At 53.4% G+C, this 16914-nt stretch overlaps 7 protein-coding genes across 7 annotated transcripts; 3 read left to right on the top strand and 4 right to left on the bottom strand.

The window, feature by feature from the left end:
- Positions 1 to 1993: 1993 nt before the first annotated feature.
- On the bottom strand, positions 1994 to 3272 carry LTS14_008840 (uncharacterized protein; the record flags this gene model as incomplete). The annotated part of the gene is made up of 2 exons (XM_064841525.1): positions 1994 to 2130; positions 2189 to 3272. The coding sequence occupies 2 exons, from the start codon at positions 3270 to 3272 to the stop codon at positions 1994 to 1996; spliced, it is 1221 nt and encodes a 406-aa protein (XP_064691016.1).
- Positions 3273 to 3810: 538 nt separating this feature from the next.
- Positions 3811 to 5979, bottom strand: IKS1 (putative serine/threonine-protein kinase iks1; the record flags this gene model as incomplete). Its single annotated transcript, XM_064841524.1, has 2 exons — positions 3811 to 5851; positions 5909 to 5979. The coding sequence occupies 2 exons, from the start codon at positions 5977 to 5979 to the stop codon at positions 3811 to 3813; spliced, it is 2112 nt and encodes a 703-aa protein (XP_064691015.1).
- Positions 5980 to 6423: 444 nt separating this feature from the next.
- Positions 6424 to 7620, bottom strand: TFB3 (TFIIH/NER complex subunit; the record flags this gene model as incomplete). The annotated part of the gene is made up of 1 exon (XM_064841523.1): positions 6424 to 7620. One exon carries the CDS (start codon positions 7618 to 7620, stop codon positions 6424 to 6426), a length of 1197 nt encoding a protein of 398 aa, XP_064691014.1.
- Positions 7621 to 7917: 297 nt separating this feature from the next.
- On the top strand, positions 7918 to 8538 carry TIM17 (translocase of the inner membrane; the record flags this gene model as incomplete). Its single annotated transcript, XM_064841522.1, has 3 exons — positions 7918 to 8004; positions 8057 to 8129; positions 8189 to 8538. 3 exons carry the CDS (start codon positions 7918 to 7920, stop codon positions 8536 to 8538), a joined length of 510 nt encoding a protein of 169 aa, XP_064691013.1.
- Positions 8539 to 9067: 529 nt separating this feature from the next.
- LTS14_008836 (uncharacterized protein) lies at positions 9068 to 10702 on the top strand (the record flags this gene model as incomplete). The annotated part of the gene is made up of 1 exon (XM_064841521.1): positions 9068 to 10702. One exon carries the CDS (start codon positions 9068 to 9070, stop codon positions 10700 to 10702), a length of 1635 nt encoding a protein of 544 aa, XP_064691012.1.
- A 1631-nt stretch (positions 10703 to 12333) lies between these two features.
- On the top strand, positions 12334 to 13827 carry LTS14_008835 (uncharacterized protein; the record flags this gene model as incomplete). Its single annotated transcript, XM_064841520.1, has 1 exon — positions 12334 to 13827. One exon carries the CDS (start codon positions 12334 to 12336, stop codon positions 13825 to 13827), a length of 1494 nt encoding a protein of 497 aa, XP_064691011.1.
- Positions 13828 to 14922: 1095 nt separating this feature from the next.
- COX15 (Cytochrome c oxidase assembly protein cox15) lies at positions 14923 to 16449 on the bottom strand (the record flags this gene model as incomplete). The annotated part of the gene is made up of 1 exon (XM_064841519.1): positions 14923 to 16449. The coding sequence occupies one exon, from the start codon at positions 16447 to 16449 to the stop codon at positions 14923 to 14925; it is 1527 nt and encodes a 508-aa protein (XP_064691010.1).
- Positions 16450 to 16914: the final 465 nt, after the last annotated feature.

The raw sequence follows: 16914 nt of genomic DNA, 5'->3' as shown, positions 1-16914 counted from the left end.
GAGCCATGTCTCCGCCGCTCAAAGTTTTCAGCTGGCTATCGAGGCGCAAGTCAGTGGAAGTGACGGACTTTCTTGGTCAGTGGAAGGGTAAAACTAGCATCGAGATCTTCTGAGGCCGATTCATCGTCGAGTACCACACCCCATGCTCTCCACGACAGAGACTCTATCCAATCCTCGTACGGATATTCTCAGGCGCAGGACATGGCAGAAGGTGACGATGACCATGACCATGACCATGACCATGACGAAGACGAAGACGAAGATGCAGACGAGGGTTGCTGCTCAGACCGACGATGTATGTCCCACGAAAGCTAGGTTATCAGGTTGTGGAACAAGAGTCTTGCAGCGACTCTATCTGCGTAGATAGTACCATGGCATTCGCCTTGAATGCCGACGAGAAGATCTCCAAATTCCTCATCGGTCCCCTCCATCGCACGAATGACGGTGACGCTTGCATCAAGTTGCTTCTGCAGGGACAGATCATCAGTGAAGCAATGTGTGATTGATTTTAGCATGCTTGAGTGTCTATCGAGATGGCTATATCTCGCGAGCGTGCTGCCAAAGATAGCAGTATACATGGCAACAACGACGAAATCGCTCGTGTCCGGACGAGCTCGTGGTAGCGCATATCAGAGCGCTCACTACTCATGCCGGCAATATGCAAAAGGATCCCGTGCGGTTGACCACGGGAAATGCGGCTCCACCCACTCCTTCGTTTGCAGCTGCCGTGCAAACAAACAGCAGTGCATGAGACGCTCATAAGTATAGACCTCTTATGCACGACCTGAGCAGCTATTCCCAGAATCTCAGCGGCAGGAACTATAGCACACCTCAAATCTAGGTCCTCGAAGCCACATACTTGAATGGTGGGCGGGAGGCTAATCTTGAGCAGAGGATTCGTCAGCACTATTGCATTGCCCGACATGCTTCTGATCATTCTTATTACCGTTACGATCCTGCTCTTGGCGGCACTCTGTACAGCTCCGCTACGAGACGAGGCAATCCAGATCGCGATCTACACCACCATCAGCGAACGTCTAGCCTGGATCAACACCCAACGACCAGTTGCCAAGAAGACGATCAAGATACTGGAGCAAGAGCTCCTGGCTAGCTACCGCCTCGGACATCTCCACCATTGGGAAGCAATACTGAAAGTTCAGGCGATGCACTCTGAGTACTTGATGCTGCTAGAACGCCATGAATCTGTCAGCATGTCCTTTCAAGTCTGGATGAACCCTTTCATCGCTTAGTGTATCAGAATTTTCGTGTCCGAGGTAAAGGCGAATGGTTGGGATATGGTGCTTGTCCACAGGTTCACAATCACCTCGAATGGTGTTGCGGGACAGATGAATCCGTGTAATGCAGAGCTGGCGACGCTCAACGATGGAAGGAATTGTCTTGATCAGTAACTCTTTGACTCAATAGACGGCCGGCGTCGCTTCCAACCACGTTCGCGGACTTGCTGGGTTAGAATTCGGCTATGATGAGGTGCTGCATGCTTGACCTGGTGGAGGTGGTCTTTCCTCACGAGCAATATGCCAGAGGCTTTCCGTCCTTATTAGCCCTTCAGTATGTCTTAGCCTGCGACCAAGCACAGTAGTGGAACAGGATGCTGACTGGCCAGTGCGCTACCACGTTCGCAGGATTAGAACAGCGTAGGGCATATCGTGAAGCTCATTTGGCGATCATGAAGGATCAAGCTCAGCGATAGAGCGCGTGGAAGGTCCGGATGTCTTGAGGGAAGGCCTTGCCATCGCTGCATTGAGCATTTGTGGATTGATTTTGAGGTCTTGTAGCTGATCTATAAGAGTTGGTAAGGCACAGCCAGCTATTGGAGAAAGAATCGGGCCATCAGCTGAGATATGCACAAGGCTACGATGGTACATGTACACGTAGCGGGGCAGATATATGATGTTCGAGCTGTACATGCGTGTTCTTTAGCTAGCTCTCCTTGGTATCAAGCTATCTCCTCCACATCATTGCTTTATCATCATCACTTCATGATCTTGATCGGGGTATTCCTCTTCACCCTGATATCCCTCTTCGCCCTGATATCCCTCTTCACCGGATTGTTGTTGTAAGTATATGGTCCGAAGTCTGGATCGCCTCCAAGAGTGCCGAAAATGTCACCTACGATTCAAGTCAGCACAGAACACAACACACCATATATCGGACCGGCGGAGCCTACCAATATAATTCGTGGCATTGACACCAGCAGCGTAGGTCCCATTCCAACCATCCAAGATCCCATTAACAACTTCTACACCAGCCAAGTAGATGTTCGCAATCGAAGGCTCGAATGCGCCCTGTTCAGCCCACCACAGGTTCGTCGTGGCTGCCTCGCCAGTCCATGGCCGGTCAAAATCGCTGGCGGTCCTCATGACGATGATTCGGCTAAAGTCGACAAGTCTGTTTACGGCAGCTCTAAGGAGGGCTTCGAGAGTAGCATTGTCCTCCTGGGCAGTGGTGCAGTAGACGCCTGTGCCGTTAGTGACCAGAGTTGTGTAGTTGCCAAACGCTGTGCCAAGAATGGAGCCAGAGTAGTAGACGTCACTGGTTGCTACATCACACTCGATAACTGATGGTGGCTGAGCACCGGCGGTGTAGGCAGGAGTGGAAGCATAGTTCGCTCGGTAGGTGATAGCGTCATCGCTGTCGTTCAGTGTCGCCTTGCGAGCAAAGTTGGCTGCGACTTTCTGCAAGTTCTGATTGAGCTCGAACACTTCGGTGCCGTAGATCGAAGTGGGATATTCATCAGCGGAGTGCGAGCCAAGAGGAATATATCCGCTGGTGAAGTTCGTCGGGATCTCGAATTGAGAAAACTCGTATTGCAAAGCAACTTGCACGGCATAGCGGGCGAAGGTAACACCACAGATTGTGGCAACTTCCGGGTTGACGCCAGCAATACCAGCAACCATGAAATAAGTGCTGGTAAGGTCGAATCGAGGATAGCGCACGAGCGAAGCAATCGTCGTAGCGGCATTGATCTCGGATTCTCCAGTCGTGAGCTGGCAGACGTCTCCATCGGCAGTGCAATGTGCGTCCGGGTACTCTGGGGAGAAGCCAGGCACGGTGATGTTCATGGCCAGGACATCGAAGTCCGAAATGCCATACCATGCGTCTCCCTCAGGCTCGAACATACTGATGATGAACATTTTAGGCTTGACCACCCATTCGATAGCTCTTTCTTGTACCTTGGCTGGTACGAGAGTCGCACACGCTGTGGAGAGTAGCAGGGCCGTGGCCGCGATGGAAGACGTGGAGTATCTCATGGTGAGTGGGATGTGATATGAAAGAGACACGAGAGCACACGACACTCGAATACTGGCAAGGAAAAGAGGACGCCAACTCACCTGGGTAGCACGAGTCTATATTCCGTCTGGTGTCGCTCTCGCGCTACAGTACGATAGTCTTCCGTTCGATCCAGCGGTCGCCTCCGACAAACACTCGGCCTGCGTTAGCTCATCAAAGCACATGGAGTCGTTCCTGCGTCAGGCCCCCGAGGCTGGAGAACGGGCTCGAAAAGGTCATTGTCCCAGCCTACGAGATAAGAGAGATGCGAGATGATGTCTTTAGCGAAGTTAAATTTTGGTTAGCGTGACACTAGTGCAGTGGTTACGCGAAATCCTTGAGATGTCCCTACGAGCCAAGGCGATAAGAGATTGTTGTGACACGCAAGAATTCGGGATCGAGTCTTGGTATTTGCTTGCTTTTGGGATCTGATGGAGGATTGTACGTGTAGAGAAAACCCGAGTAGCCATAGCGGCATGCACCAACGTTCCGAACGCCTTGCCAAATGGACAAAACAGCTCACAAATCCTTCCAAACCACAGAAGGACTTTCGCATTGGTATCCCGATCGTGAAGCAGCATATACAGCTGCCAGATGTAAACCGAGAAGGAGAAGAGATCGCCGCAAATCGAAAAACATCACGCCCAGATCGAGAGTTGCGACCGCAATGGCCGGCCACAAGATCCAAGCATTAGCCGCATACGGCGAGCATGGCAAGAACAGAATGAGCAGCTTGAGCACGAACAGCACAACTCGAAAGCCGATGGTACTCTCCGGCCGGCGCATTGTTCTTACAAGCCAGGTTGTGACTGGTCGCTCTGGTGGCGGCGGTAGCATCAGCCGTGGACTGTGTTGTGGTGTAGGCACTCGTCCGTTCGGTGGAAGCTCGACTTTGCGCGGTCGTACTGTGATTGCGCCGTCGTCTGGACTCAAAGGCCTACTATTGCTTCCGCTGTGACTTTCAGCGCTGGTCTTGATCGGACTTCTTGAGCGTGCGACTTCTTGTGTTCCTGATCGCTGGCGTCCTAACGACGATAGGCCGGGTCTGCTGAGCACTGCTGACTGCTTACGACCAGGAGGCGAGGGTCGATGAGAAGGTGAGTCGAAGGACGACATGCGCGATGTCGAGTCGTCTATGCCTACCTCGTCGACGTTTCCCCCACTCTCGATTATCCTCCTCAGAATGTCCCCCGTGCTTGGCCGCTCATCCGGCTCAACGCTCAGCAGCTGTCTCAAGAACCTGTACAATTGTTCAGGCAAGTCAGGTCGAGCGCGAGTCTCATAGTCAAAGCCACGCCACTGGCCAATCTCTGCCTTCAACTCGTCCAGATCTTCATTCTCCTCGTTAATGTCGTCCGCATTACTGTATGGTAGTCGACCAAAGCACATGAAGTAGACAATCATGCCCAAGGAGAAGATGTCTGACTTGGTACTGAAGTTGCCGAAAGTACCGTCGGCTCTCTGGCAGAGCACTTCTGGCGCACAGTACGAGATCGTACCTGTCGCGCCTGTCGATCCACGTTTCGCATCTGCAGCTTGTACCTCACCAAAGTCTGAGATCAAGACTCTTATCTTGCCACCGTCGTGCTGTAGTAGACAATTGGAGGGCTTGAGATCGCGGTGTACATAGCCTTTGCTGTGTAGGTGGTGCAAGCCGGAGGTGATGTCTTTGAAGAAGGAAAAGATCTCCTCGAAAGTCAGTCTGCTCAACCCTCGCAAGTTCTTGGGTGGCTCAGCTTCTCCTTTCGATTTCCTTCTTGCCTTCGCCTTCAACGTCTCCGCCGTAGATTCATCCTCCCTTGGTCCAAGAACATGATTATGTAGATCACCGCCATTGCAGTATTCTTGCAAGATCCACAAACAAGGTATACTTAAGCCAAAGCGACTGGGCTTATGATCCTCCAGCCATGACCAATGGTACTGAACCAGATTCTTGTGAGGCAGGCGCTGCAGTAATTTGATTTCAACCAGAACTTTCTCCAGCCAGCTGTGGTTGTTACCGACAGGTATGCGTTTGCAAGCGAACTGCCCCAACGAGACACCATCCATGAAGTGCTCAACAAGCATGACCACGCCATTGCCGCCTTTACCAAGGATACCTTGCTCAACGAAGAACTGCTTGAAGTATCCAGGGCTAAAAGCGGAACTACTAATACCTTCCGCGTTGGCAGTGGAAGGCGCGCTACCAACAAACTGTGCGCCAGAAGGAGGAGGATCCTGAGCACCACTCACGTCACGTGACCGACCAGATCTCAAAGCAGCTTGCCGAAAGAGCCGTTGGCTTGGTGTGTTCGCTCCAGAGGCATTGGGTGTAGCTCTTTGGCTCGCAGCTAGCATGCGAAAGTACTCTGGATTCATGTACGGTCGCTCAGGGCTGAATGTCCTTCCTCTCGCAGCACCTGCGTTAGCATTGTCGTGTCGGCCGCGAGATCGTGAATCATCGTATGGACGGTGGCAGTAAGGGCATTCAGTCAGGTCGACAGCATCCTCCGCCGTGGCATCACGGACCTGGAGCTGTTGCGAGAGGGTGTCGTAGACCACGATCGCATTGCCTCGGCGTCTATCAACGTATGAGCAAACATGGTATGAAAAGGTAGGTTTGCAAGGGTCAGCGTACAGAACAATCCCTTGAGAGTCGTTGGGATAAGGTATTAGCGACATTGAGCGCGGTGGCGTGTCATCAGCCATGATTGTAGCTGAAGCCGATGGCGCATGATTTCGTGGTGTCTATGGTCAGCAGAGAGGTCGTAAGATCCGATCCGATCAATCACGATCTATAAATTCGGAGCAGTCGTCACAGTATGATTGGGTACGCGACTGTTGCAATCGTCGTACTCTCAAGTGAAACGATGTTTGTCAACAGAGCAAGCTCTGAAGTCAGCCAAAGCTTTGGTACGAGGTTCAAAGCCGGGCTCTCGGAACGCACGAGGATCTCAGCTGTAACATCATGTGCTGTTGGTTGCGATTACATCAAACTCGAATACAGGAATACGATGGGCTGTACTCACTCGTTGGTAGCATACAGAACATATGAATGGACTTGTCTTGGACCTGCCAAGGCATAAGATATCTCTTCTCCCAACGCCACGCTAAATTCGCTATGCAAGAAGCACATCATCTCTACCACGACTCTCACGCAGCATCAACCATCCCGATATCCTTCACTCCGATATCCGCCCTCGCAGTCCCCACAGCCTCAGCATCCTGACCAACCTGATCTCTCTGCGTGACCTCGTCCGCCACGAACACACCCAGACCAGAGAAAGCAGCTACCAGTGACCGTCGTGCATAATCCATGACGTCGTACCCGCCAGCAGTCTGCCGCACATCCTTCTTCGCTTCCTGAATACCCTCCCATACATAATCGTCTTGCAGGGAGTAGTAGCTGTCCACAAATCGCAGCCCACCAAACGGATCGATAGGCTCCTCAGGCTCTGCCTTGGTCTTGGCTTTGAGACCTTTGATCACGAAGTTACTGCTTCCATTGTTGCGGGCGTCCTCTGCGGCCTGTAGCTGTCTTTGTCGCTCTGCTGCTGCTTGGCGATCCATGCGCTTTCGCAGCTGCACTCGCTGACCTTCCTTGGCCACAGTATCGGCATCTGCACCCGAAGCAAGTCGTTTGAGGACATCTTTCCTATTCTCCTCGGCTTCTCGTCGTTCCTCTTCTTCTTCCCGCCGAGCGGCTTCACGTCTTTGCTTCGCCTGGTGCCGTTCGACCTTTTGCTGCTGTGTGAAGGACTGCTTCTCATGTGCTGCCATTTGTGCATTCTCCTCGATCTCACGAGAATTTGCTTGCTTGTAAGCCTCGAACCGCTTCTCCGTCTCCTCTACATCGATGCCTTCGATCAGGTTAAATGTGATGTCCTCGACGTCGTTCAGATGGTCGTTGTAGTCTCGGAGGTTTTCGAAGTCCTCTTCTCGCTTGTTGAATACAGCTGCTACTCGTTTCCGTATGTCGACCTCGCGCTCTACGCGCAGGTCCTCGAATGTTTGCTCTCGAAAGCGATGCTTGCGAAGCGTTCGACCACACTTCGGTATAGGGCAAGGTGCCGGACCATGTGAGAAGATGCGGTCGACGCACGACTCGCACATCTTGTGATAGCATTCTGGGTTGACTAGGAACCTGAGGCTCGCGTTGAGGTATCGTGATGACTTGCAGACAGGACATATTTCTGTTGCTACCAGATCAGCATTCGTACTCTGTGTTTGATCAAGATTCATGCGGCGTATGTCGTTGTGCAGCTCACCATCTGGGCCACCAGCGCCACCGCCCATACGCCCGTCACGTTTGATGACGGGCGAGGTCTTGGGCTGAGCGAGGCGAGACATGGTTGTCAAAGATGGTGAGCTGCTTGTGCGGCGACAGAACGTGACTTTGTAATGCTGCGAGAGTTGGTGCCTGCGGTGACGGAAACGGTTCCGCGGTAGGGTGAGACAGGGAGACGGATGATGGAAAAGTTGAAGATGCACAGGAGCACCACTATCATACCATATCGCAACCCTGCCATCGCCTTAGTACCCCGATCTCGCCGTACCATCTATTCGAAAAAACCGCATACGAAACACATCACACTTACGCCGCTGCCAGCCTTTCATCTGGTCTGAATTACATCCAACACTATCGCAATGAGTGAAGCGCATGGCCTAGATCACTCACGAGACCCTTGTCCATGGGTCGCGTTATCAGATTTCGGCGGTGCGTTCTGTATGGGTGTAGGTATACGGAAGTATGGAGGATGGAAGGCAGGTGCTAATTGGACGACAGGCGATAGGAGGAGCTGTATGGCACGGTGTGAAAGGCTTCAGAAATAGTCCCTATGGCGAACGGAGAATAGGAGGTATGCGCATACAGAGTAGTGGATGGACATACGACTGTGATACTGATACGAACGAACAGCCCTCACAGCGATAAAAGCCCGCGCACCCGTGCTAGGAGGCAACTTCGGCGTCTGGGGTGGCATGTTCTCATCATTCGACTGTGCAGTGAAAGGTGTACGGAAGAAGGAGGATCCATGGAATGCTATCATCGCAGGAGGTTTCACAGGAGGTGCGTTGGCTGTGAGAGGAGGACCAAAAGCGATACGGAACGGTGCGATAGGGTGTGCGATATTGCTGGCTGTGATCGAAGGTGTGGGTATTGCTTTCCAGAGGATGATGGCGGAGAACACGAAGCTGGAGATGCCACCTCCACCACCGCAGCAGAGTGCGCCGAGTGGGAGTGAAGGGAGGTTACCTGCTTTGGCATAAGCCCGGATTGCTGTGAGCTGGTCGCTGCGTGCCGACATGGGAAGGATGATGTTCAAGAGCGTTTGATCTGCGTTTGCATAGCGTGGCGGGTTCTCTACTTGGGCAGGACAATGTTATACTACACTCCACTTGATGCAGAAGCACGATAGAAAGCTGGCACTGGCGGCAGCGAGCAGTTTCTGGCTTTGTACAATACCATAATTCGTTCCGCCAACATCAGAAGACGATAGGCCGCAAACTTACCTCATCCACCTGCCCTTGAACGTCAACATCTGCCCTATACATCTTGCAAGCCACCTTCGCCTTTAATTGTCCTCTGCGCACGGTCCGCAGATTCGCAAGTTGCTGGACGTCATCACAAATCCACTCTCGACACATGAAGATGTCGCTCACTTGCTTCACTTTAATCTCTGAACATACATGTCTAGACACCTGCGAACCATACACCCTAACCTCAATGCCTGCTGCACTGACAGCATGACTGTCCTACGAAGACCTGGATCAAGAACTGTATACCTAGACATAGAAGATGGCTGACGCTGCATTCTCACAACTGGAAACCGATTACTGTCCACCCCTGGACCCGGCACTACTCTCTGCGATTCTCTCGGACTTCGACCTAGGACATGAGGATAGCGTACATCAAGCTCGAGAGATTCTAGAGCAGCTGAAAGAATCTGCATTGCTCGAAGAAGCTGCAGGATTCGATCCGTCTGGTACAGGCGCACATGACAGCGATGAGCTAAGCAAGCGTGCAGAGTCGCGTCCAGAGACTGCGGGGACTACGACTACTGGAACAGATGTTACAAGCCTGTCTAACGATATCTCCTCGCTTGATCTGGACGAGCATTGGCACAATGAGCATGTCGCACTTGGCTCGGCGGAGGATCTGGAAACACTGGACGAGGAAACGAAAGTCAAGCTATTGCAGGATGTCTTCAGCGATCGTGTCAGCAAGTACTCTGTCCAGCATACACTGAAGAAATGCGATGGGAAGTGGCAGGCCACCATGGAGGAGCTGCTAAATCATGTCTATTTTAACGAAGCAGAAGACAGCGAGGATGGCAAGAAGCTGGCAGTCAAAGGAGTGGACGCTTTCTTCGAAGGCCAAAATGGCACGAAACGAGGTCGTAAGGGCAAAACCAAGGGCAGACGTGTTAGGAGTCTTGATGAGATCCGGGATGGCACTTTTGCCTATTCGCCTTCCGGCTCGCCTGGTCCTACAACGAACAAGTGGAAGACGGCTGAAGAGGACGTTGACTTCATTGCGTCTAGAACACGCATCGCGACTGCCACGGTTTCGTCCGTGTACTACGACAAGGGTGCATCGATTCCTCGGACGATCGGCGAATTGCTAAAGATGTCGATGGAGGAGAGCAAGCACATCGTATCTGACGATGCAGCTGTCGCAAAGTATGCTCGGGAGTTGGGCTATGACTTCCCTTCCGTGGCACCTCATTATCTTGCTACAATCGTGCGACTGTCATACCCGTCTACGTCGTTTGCGCACGAGCTAGCGGAAGCGCTCACCGCCAAGCCGCGTGGCATGAATGGTGGCATTCAGATCATACCACAATACGCGTCTCCACTCCTTACGGAGAACGACTCTTCGCGCGGCAATGCCAGGAAGTCTCGATCCGCAGGCACATCACACCTCACCGCTTCAGACGACCTCGATGCCGCCACCCGCGCCAATGCCTACGCCTCAGCACGCGCAACAGCATTCTCCCAAGCCAGCGCCGCCCATCGCAAAGCCAAGTCGAATCATCTAATGGGCGGAGCAGCAGCCTACTACAGCCAAGAAGCTCGCAACTACGGCGCTCTTGGCTCTTCCGCTTCTGCAGCCGCAGCCGACCAACTCGCAGCGGGGCAATCGACCCCCACGCAGCTCGATCTACATGGTGTAGATGTGCTGAATGGTGTGCGAATAGCGCAGGAGAAGGTAGAGGGCTGGTGGTATAGCTTAGGTGAGAGTCGTGTCAATGGTCGTGTAGGCGTGGGCGAGAGGAGTGGCGGATTCAGGATTGTGGTTGGACGGGGTACGCATAGTGAAGGTGGGAAGGGCAAGTTGGGTCCTGCTGTTAGCAAGGCGCTACGGGAGGAGGGATGGAGGATAGAAAATGAGGGGGCTGCGATCTTGGTGAAGGGGAAGACCCGACGATAGAGCTGTTGCCAAGAACGTGGGTATGATGGTACGATGTCGACGAATCGCAGATTTCTTCAAGTATGCACATCTAGCTCCACATCCACATCCCATGCTTGGTGATCATGTTGCTCGTGCGTCGCGAACACTTGCCCAGGCCATGCTGTTGAGCGCCTCGTTGCTCCACTGCAATCGAGAATAAGTCATACCATCGCAAGTGGTCGCCACAACACGCAGGACCCGTTATCAGGAATAGTGACGCAGACGGCACGGTAAGGTCCTTGCACTCCTGTCCTCGTGACCTTGTCTGCACCGGTGAGTTACGGCGTGCATCTAGGGCTCCCCAAGTTCCCACCGACTGGCTGGGGACTCCAGAACCTGCACATCTAGCGCTCATAGTTGGAGAAGTATTATCCACTATCTCACACCCAGACGTGACTAGAGTGTCGACTTTGTGCACAAAGTTCACCTTTCGCACTTCGACCCGTCGTTTACCGAAGTCTATCGAGTGTCGTGCATGGAGCATCTGTGCTGGAGCGCGCTAGAAGGTCCTCGGCGAGCATAGCATGATCGTAATTGGCCTGTCGGCGATCTCGCAGCGTCTTCGGACGTGAGAAGGACCGAATGGCTGACCTCGATCAGGAAAGGCCGTGGAAGGACGCTAGAAAGATGTGCTGGAGAACTTACACCAGTGCAGTCAACTTGTCTTTTTGAGCCGCATAGGCCGATGCCTTCGAACCTTCGAATGCCGGTGGCATCCCGACGCATGAAGATAAAGCTCGATCAGTGGATGGCGTGATGGTAGCTGATGCACTGTGAGCTGGAACTGGGATACGCAAGGTTGAAGTGCCGCAAGCTTTCGATCTGACATGTTCATCAGGCGGGGCAAGTATCTCGTACCGTGACTGTAACAACATCCAGGCGACGAAGAGAGGTCACCATCTCTCATTATTCACTTTAATCTGCCGGTGGTGTGGAGGTGATCTGATGTGGACGACAGTCCATCAGCCGGGTCCGGCTTCGACCTTTCCTGGCACGTCATAGCGATACAGACGATACGATGGGGTGCAGTGGGTCACATTAATTTCGTGTAGTGGAGTGGTGAGTAGTCGAGACCACGCGCGCGGGCCTACATTGAGCGCCCATGGAGTGCCCCAGCAGTGGAGCCTCATACACACGCACTCCATCTGGAGGACTGGAGTCCCCAAAGCAGGCTCTCCAGCAAAAGATTGGCCTACACTCCAGAGTCCCCGGGCCGATTACTCTGGGTGACCTTCGGCCTTGGCACTTCTGCCGGCCAGACATGCTGCATTAGCGTCGACTTTGCTGTATGGTGGCGTCGAGTCTATCAAACGTCCAGTGCGCTCTCAGACGATCATTGCGGGCGCCGAAGCAAGATGTCGCGAGTGGGGTTTAGTATAAGATACTCCTTCCCTCGCCCTCAATGCAACAGTATCATCCAACAAGCAGCAACACCAGCAGCATCAACCAGCAACAACCAGCTCATCCCTCTAGCCGTTCATTGCTAGATCGAGTCTATCGTTCCCTCATCGAGTCAATACTACATCCATTTGGCTACGATCATCGTTTGATACATATCAACAACAGCAACACTCACTACCACAACCCAACACACACCACAACCAACCACAATGGCAGGCGGCGGCATTCCCATGAACGCGCCCGCAGTTCAGGGCGGCTACCTGAAGGGCAAGCAACTCATCTTCCCTCTCTCGCTGGTCATCTCGCTCTTCTTCCTCTGGGGCTTCTCCTACGGTCTGCTCGATGTCCTCAACAAGCACTTCCAGACCGTCCTCGGCATCACCAAGCTCGAATCCACTGGTCTTCAGGTCATGTACTTCGGCGGTGGTTATCTCTGCTACTCTCCCATCGCTGCTGAGGTTCTTAAGCGCAAGGGCTACAAGGTCACCATCCTCATGGGCTTGGCCCTCTACTCTCTCGGCGCCATCATGTTCTGGCCTACCGCTCACTTCACGTCTGCTACGAACGCCAAGGCATCTTTCGGTGGATTCTTGGTCTGCACGCTGGTCATCGCTTGCGGTCTCGCTACCCTCGAGACTGCTGCCAACTCATACGCTGTTGTCATTGGTGACCCAGCTTTGGCCTCCGCTCGTCTCCAATTCTGTCAATCTTGGAATGGTGTGGCCAGCTTCATTGGACCTCTCATTGCCTCCAAAGCCTTCTTCTCCGGCGCGAACCAGAACAACCTCACCAATGTTCAATATGTCTACCTTGCCGTGTCATGCGCCGGCATGGCTGTCGCCGTCCTCTTCTTCTTCGCCAAGCTCCCTGAGGTAGCCGAAGAGACAGGTGGCCGCCGTGGCTCCGTCATCGATGACAACACCCTCGAGATGGCAATCGGCCACGATGGCAAGGTCATAGGCGATGCTCCCCTCTACAAGCAGTACAACATGATCTTCGGCTTCATCGCCCAGTTCTGCTACGTCGGTGCCCAGGTCACCATCGCCTCCTTCTTCATCAACTACGCCACTGAGAACGCCTCGTACACTTCCGCACAGGCCTCGCAGATGTTGTCCTACGGTCTGATCGTTTTCACCGTCGGCCGTTTCATCGCTACCGGTCTGGCCACGATCTTCGAGTCCAACTTCCTCCTCACCATCTACTGCTGCTTCGCCATCGCCTTCAACGCCTACATTGCCGCTGGACACGGCAAGGCAGCCGTTGGTGTCCTCATCGCCATCTTCTTCTTCGAGGCACCAATGTACCCAACCATCTTCACCCTCGGAACAGCCAACCTTGGCCGCCACACCCGCCGCGGTGCCGGTATCCTCGTCATGGGTGTGTCTGGCGGTGCCGTCTTCCCACCAATCCAGGGTGCCGTCGCTGATGCCGCTGGTACACGTATCTCCTACGTAGTCCCGCTTTGCGGTTTCGTGGTCGTATTGGTTTATGTCACCTACCACTGGGCTACCCACGGCTTCAAGATCATGCGCCAGAAGGGAGCGACTGTTATCGCTGCCTCGATCGAGGGCGGCGCCGTTGGCGGTGTTGTTGAGACTGTCCACTACGATGAGAAGAAGCTGTCCACTGCCGGCATCGAAAACATCCGCCGTGGCAGCATTGGCAGTGTCACTGGTGTCACTGGTGGAGCCAAGGCTTACTAGGTGGAAGAATTAGAGGAGACAGGAGTGTTTCTTTAAGCATAGCATAGCGAGCGAGGGGTTTGGGACCATGCTTACGATATCATGAGGTCTACGGATATCTGCTGCATTTTGCCTTGCCGGAGCATTGTATATATCCTGCTCAACAATCATCATCATCATAACACCTTGCCTTCTCTATTCGCATGTCTTTATCCATCTGAACGCGATTACATCCCATTCCAGTAAGATAAGTTCTTCGATAAATCTGACCTTTCCGGCACTGCTCGACCAAACGATGCGCCTCCTGGCTGTGACAGACCTGGACTCGAAACCACGCCTCGCCACTGTTGTGGATCATGTTCGTCATGTATACGCGTTCTTTGAACTCTAAGATCTCCTTGCATCTATCGAAGATACTACATCCACGGCGTACATCTACCCCATCAACCTCGAAATCCTCACCAACCTTCAACACTATCCTACCAGCAATATCACCCCTTTCCAGTCCCTCATACACCATGAGCAACTTCATGAGAAGCCTAACACAGGCTCTAGGCTTCAACCTTTCGTCACCAACACGACAGCTTCCAGACACTCCCCCATACTCCCAACCAGATTCTCCTCGGTCCCGATCCCCTTGATCACGATCGCCGCCACGCTCGTCCCGATCTCGCCGCCTCCCGGTGGTATGCCAACAAGGCAGAGGATGCAGCCGATCCGAAGCATGGAAGCTGCTTGAGCGGAAGCGTTGGAAGGTGCGGCCGAATCTATTGATGTGTGTGTGCACCGCTATTGGTGCGATCCTGGACTTCCTTTACGACGTTAGTGGGTACCATGAAGTCGGTGAAGTCCGCGCCGAGAGATCGTATTAGGATGTCGGTGTTTGCGCCCAAGTCAACGCCGATGACATGTGCTCCGTGGGTAAGGGCGTATTGCACACCGTACAGAGGCGCTCATGGGTGGATTGGATGGCGAGGGACGATGTCGATCGGCACATTTTGAACTTGTGGAAGCGAAATAATGTCGAAGTCTACTCTTTTCCCCTCTATAGTGTACACTACATGACACATCAGCTCTACGGAAGAGGAGAGAAGCCCCCTTTCTCACTTCTCATTGTTACGACGTCTGCGCCAGTCGCGCCCTCATCATAGCATCCGGTCCTCTTCTCGCCACCTGCGCACCCTTACGATAAGTCGCACTCTTCATCAAAGCATCCCGCACCAACCTCACCGTCCTTCTAGGCACAAACACCCTACTCGCCAACACAAAAGCCCCCGTCAACAACGCCAGCGCTCCAGCCTGATGTGCCGAAGCCAAAGGCGTAGGGACAAGGTACCACAACGTCGTAATGCCCAGGGTGACCTGTATACTGACCAAATGCACCAACCCCAAAACACCCGCTCGCCCGGACTTGGGGAGGAGAGTACGAACGGTAGGGCTGAAACGACTATAACCCCACAACGCCATGACGGCCGTGAACGTCGAGGTGGCGAGGATGCGGTGGTCGAGTTGGGCGAGCACGGGGTTCTCGAGCATGTTCCTCCAGATCAGATCGCCGTGATCTGGGGTGTGGGAGTAGAAGGGGTCGAGCATCTCGCGTTTAGGCGGGAGCAGACCCTGTCCCATCCAGGGGAAGTTGTTATAGACTAGCCCTGCATCTAGACCGGCTACCAAGGCACCGGAAAGGGCAGTGAGGAAGATGAGGCCAGTGAGCGCTCCGACGTAGCGGCGTAGGAAGGTTAGTTCTGGGCGTTGAAGGGTGGATAATAACTTCATCCCCGCCTCGGGATCCTTGACTAGTTTGTGCTCCCGTAGAATTTGCAGTCCATTCCATAACATGGCCAGATACGCCACAAACGCCGTCCCCAGATGCGTCGCCAGTCGATACTGGCTCACGCGCGGATGACTCCCCGTCTCCAGCAAATCGTCCTTCAATCCACTCTTCACCATCCACCACCCAATCAACCCTTGGAACCCAATCAACCCACAGATCCCCACCAATCTTCTCGCCATATGCGGACTCACTCTTCTCCGAATCATGAAGTAAGCAGTCGGCACCAAAAAAGTCAGCCCCACCACCCTCCCCCAAAGCCGATGTCCCCACTCCATCCAATAAATCTGCTTGAACTCCTCCAAATTCATCCGGGAATTCAGCATTTTGAACTCCGGACTCCGTTTGTAGCGGGCGAATTCTTCCTCCCAGATGCTTTCGTTGCGCGGAGGGAAGGAGCCGGTTACGGGTCGCCATTCGGTTATGCTGAGGCCGGACTCTGTTAGACGGGTTAGGCCGCCGAAGATGACGATGCCGAAGACGCTTGCTGCCGAGCCGAGGAGCCAGTAGGCTACTGATTTGTCTGATAGTTTGGGCCAGGAGGAGGTGGTGGAGGATGTGTTGGAGTGGGAAATGGTTTGGCCGAGGGCAGAGAGAGGTGATGGGGCTGCGGTTGAGGTTTGGGGGCGTGTTTGTGTTCGTCTCGGTGGTGTTGAGAATTTGCGTAGGATGGGTTGTTGGTATTGACGTTTCGTGATCGTCTTGTGCTGCTGGTGGATGCAGCGTCGGCAGACGAATGAGTCCTGGAGGATCTGCTGTGCTCTGATACCTAGTCTTGCTCGGAGTGGCGACATGCCAATGACTGTGGCCATCCTGCCTAGTCACTATAGCATACACAGGAGATGAGACGATCAGACGATGAGAAATGGAGAGGAAGTTAGTACGAGATCTTGAATCATCACTGTCAAGTCGAGACGATCGGAGCCAGGGTCTGCGTCTAGGGCTTCGGAGCGATAGGCGGGAGGTAGTCTGTTTGTGGTTTGGTCAAAGATCCGGCAATAGTTCAATCAACATCACCATTCGGACAGATACAAGACGGCCGTTCCGTTACAGGTGCTGTCATCGTCGCATACAAGCAAGACACTGTCACATCGTGCTCTAGTTGTAAGACCTTCATCGCAAGATTGCGTCGTGTGACCGCCTCGGCTGGCGATACTTCATCCATCCACCCACATCCACCTGCAAGCTCCGTCTTGAGCTACTCCACTGATACCCACGAGGCTATTTCTGATTGTGCCGATGATTTTGTAGCACATGGCACAATCGTCCCACTAAAA

Source organism: Recurvomyces mirabilis (assembly GCF_035927965.1).
Source record: "Recurvomyces mirabilis strain CCFEE 5264 chromosome Unknown scaffold_27, whole genome shotgun sequence".
NCBI classification, from domain to species: Eukaryota; Fungi; Ascomycota; class Dothideomycetes; order Mycosphaerellales; family Teratosphaeriaceae; genus Recurvomyces; species Recurvomyces mirabilis.
Note: the sequence above shows the minus strand (reverse complement) of the source record. Positions and strands in the feature narration are given on the sequence as shown.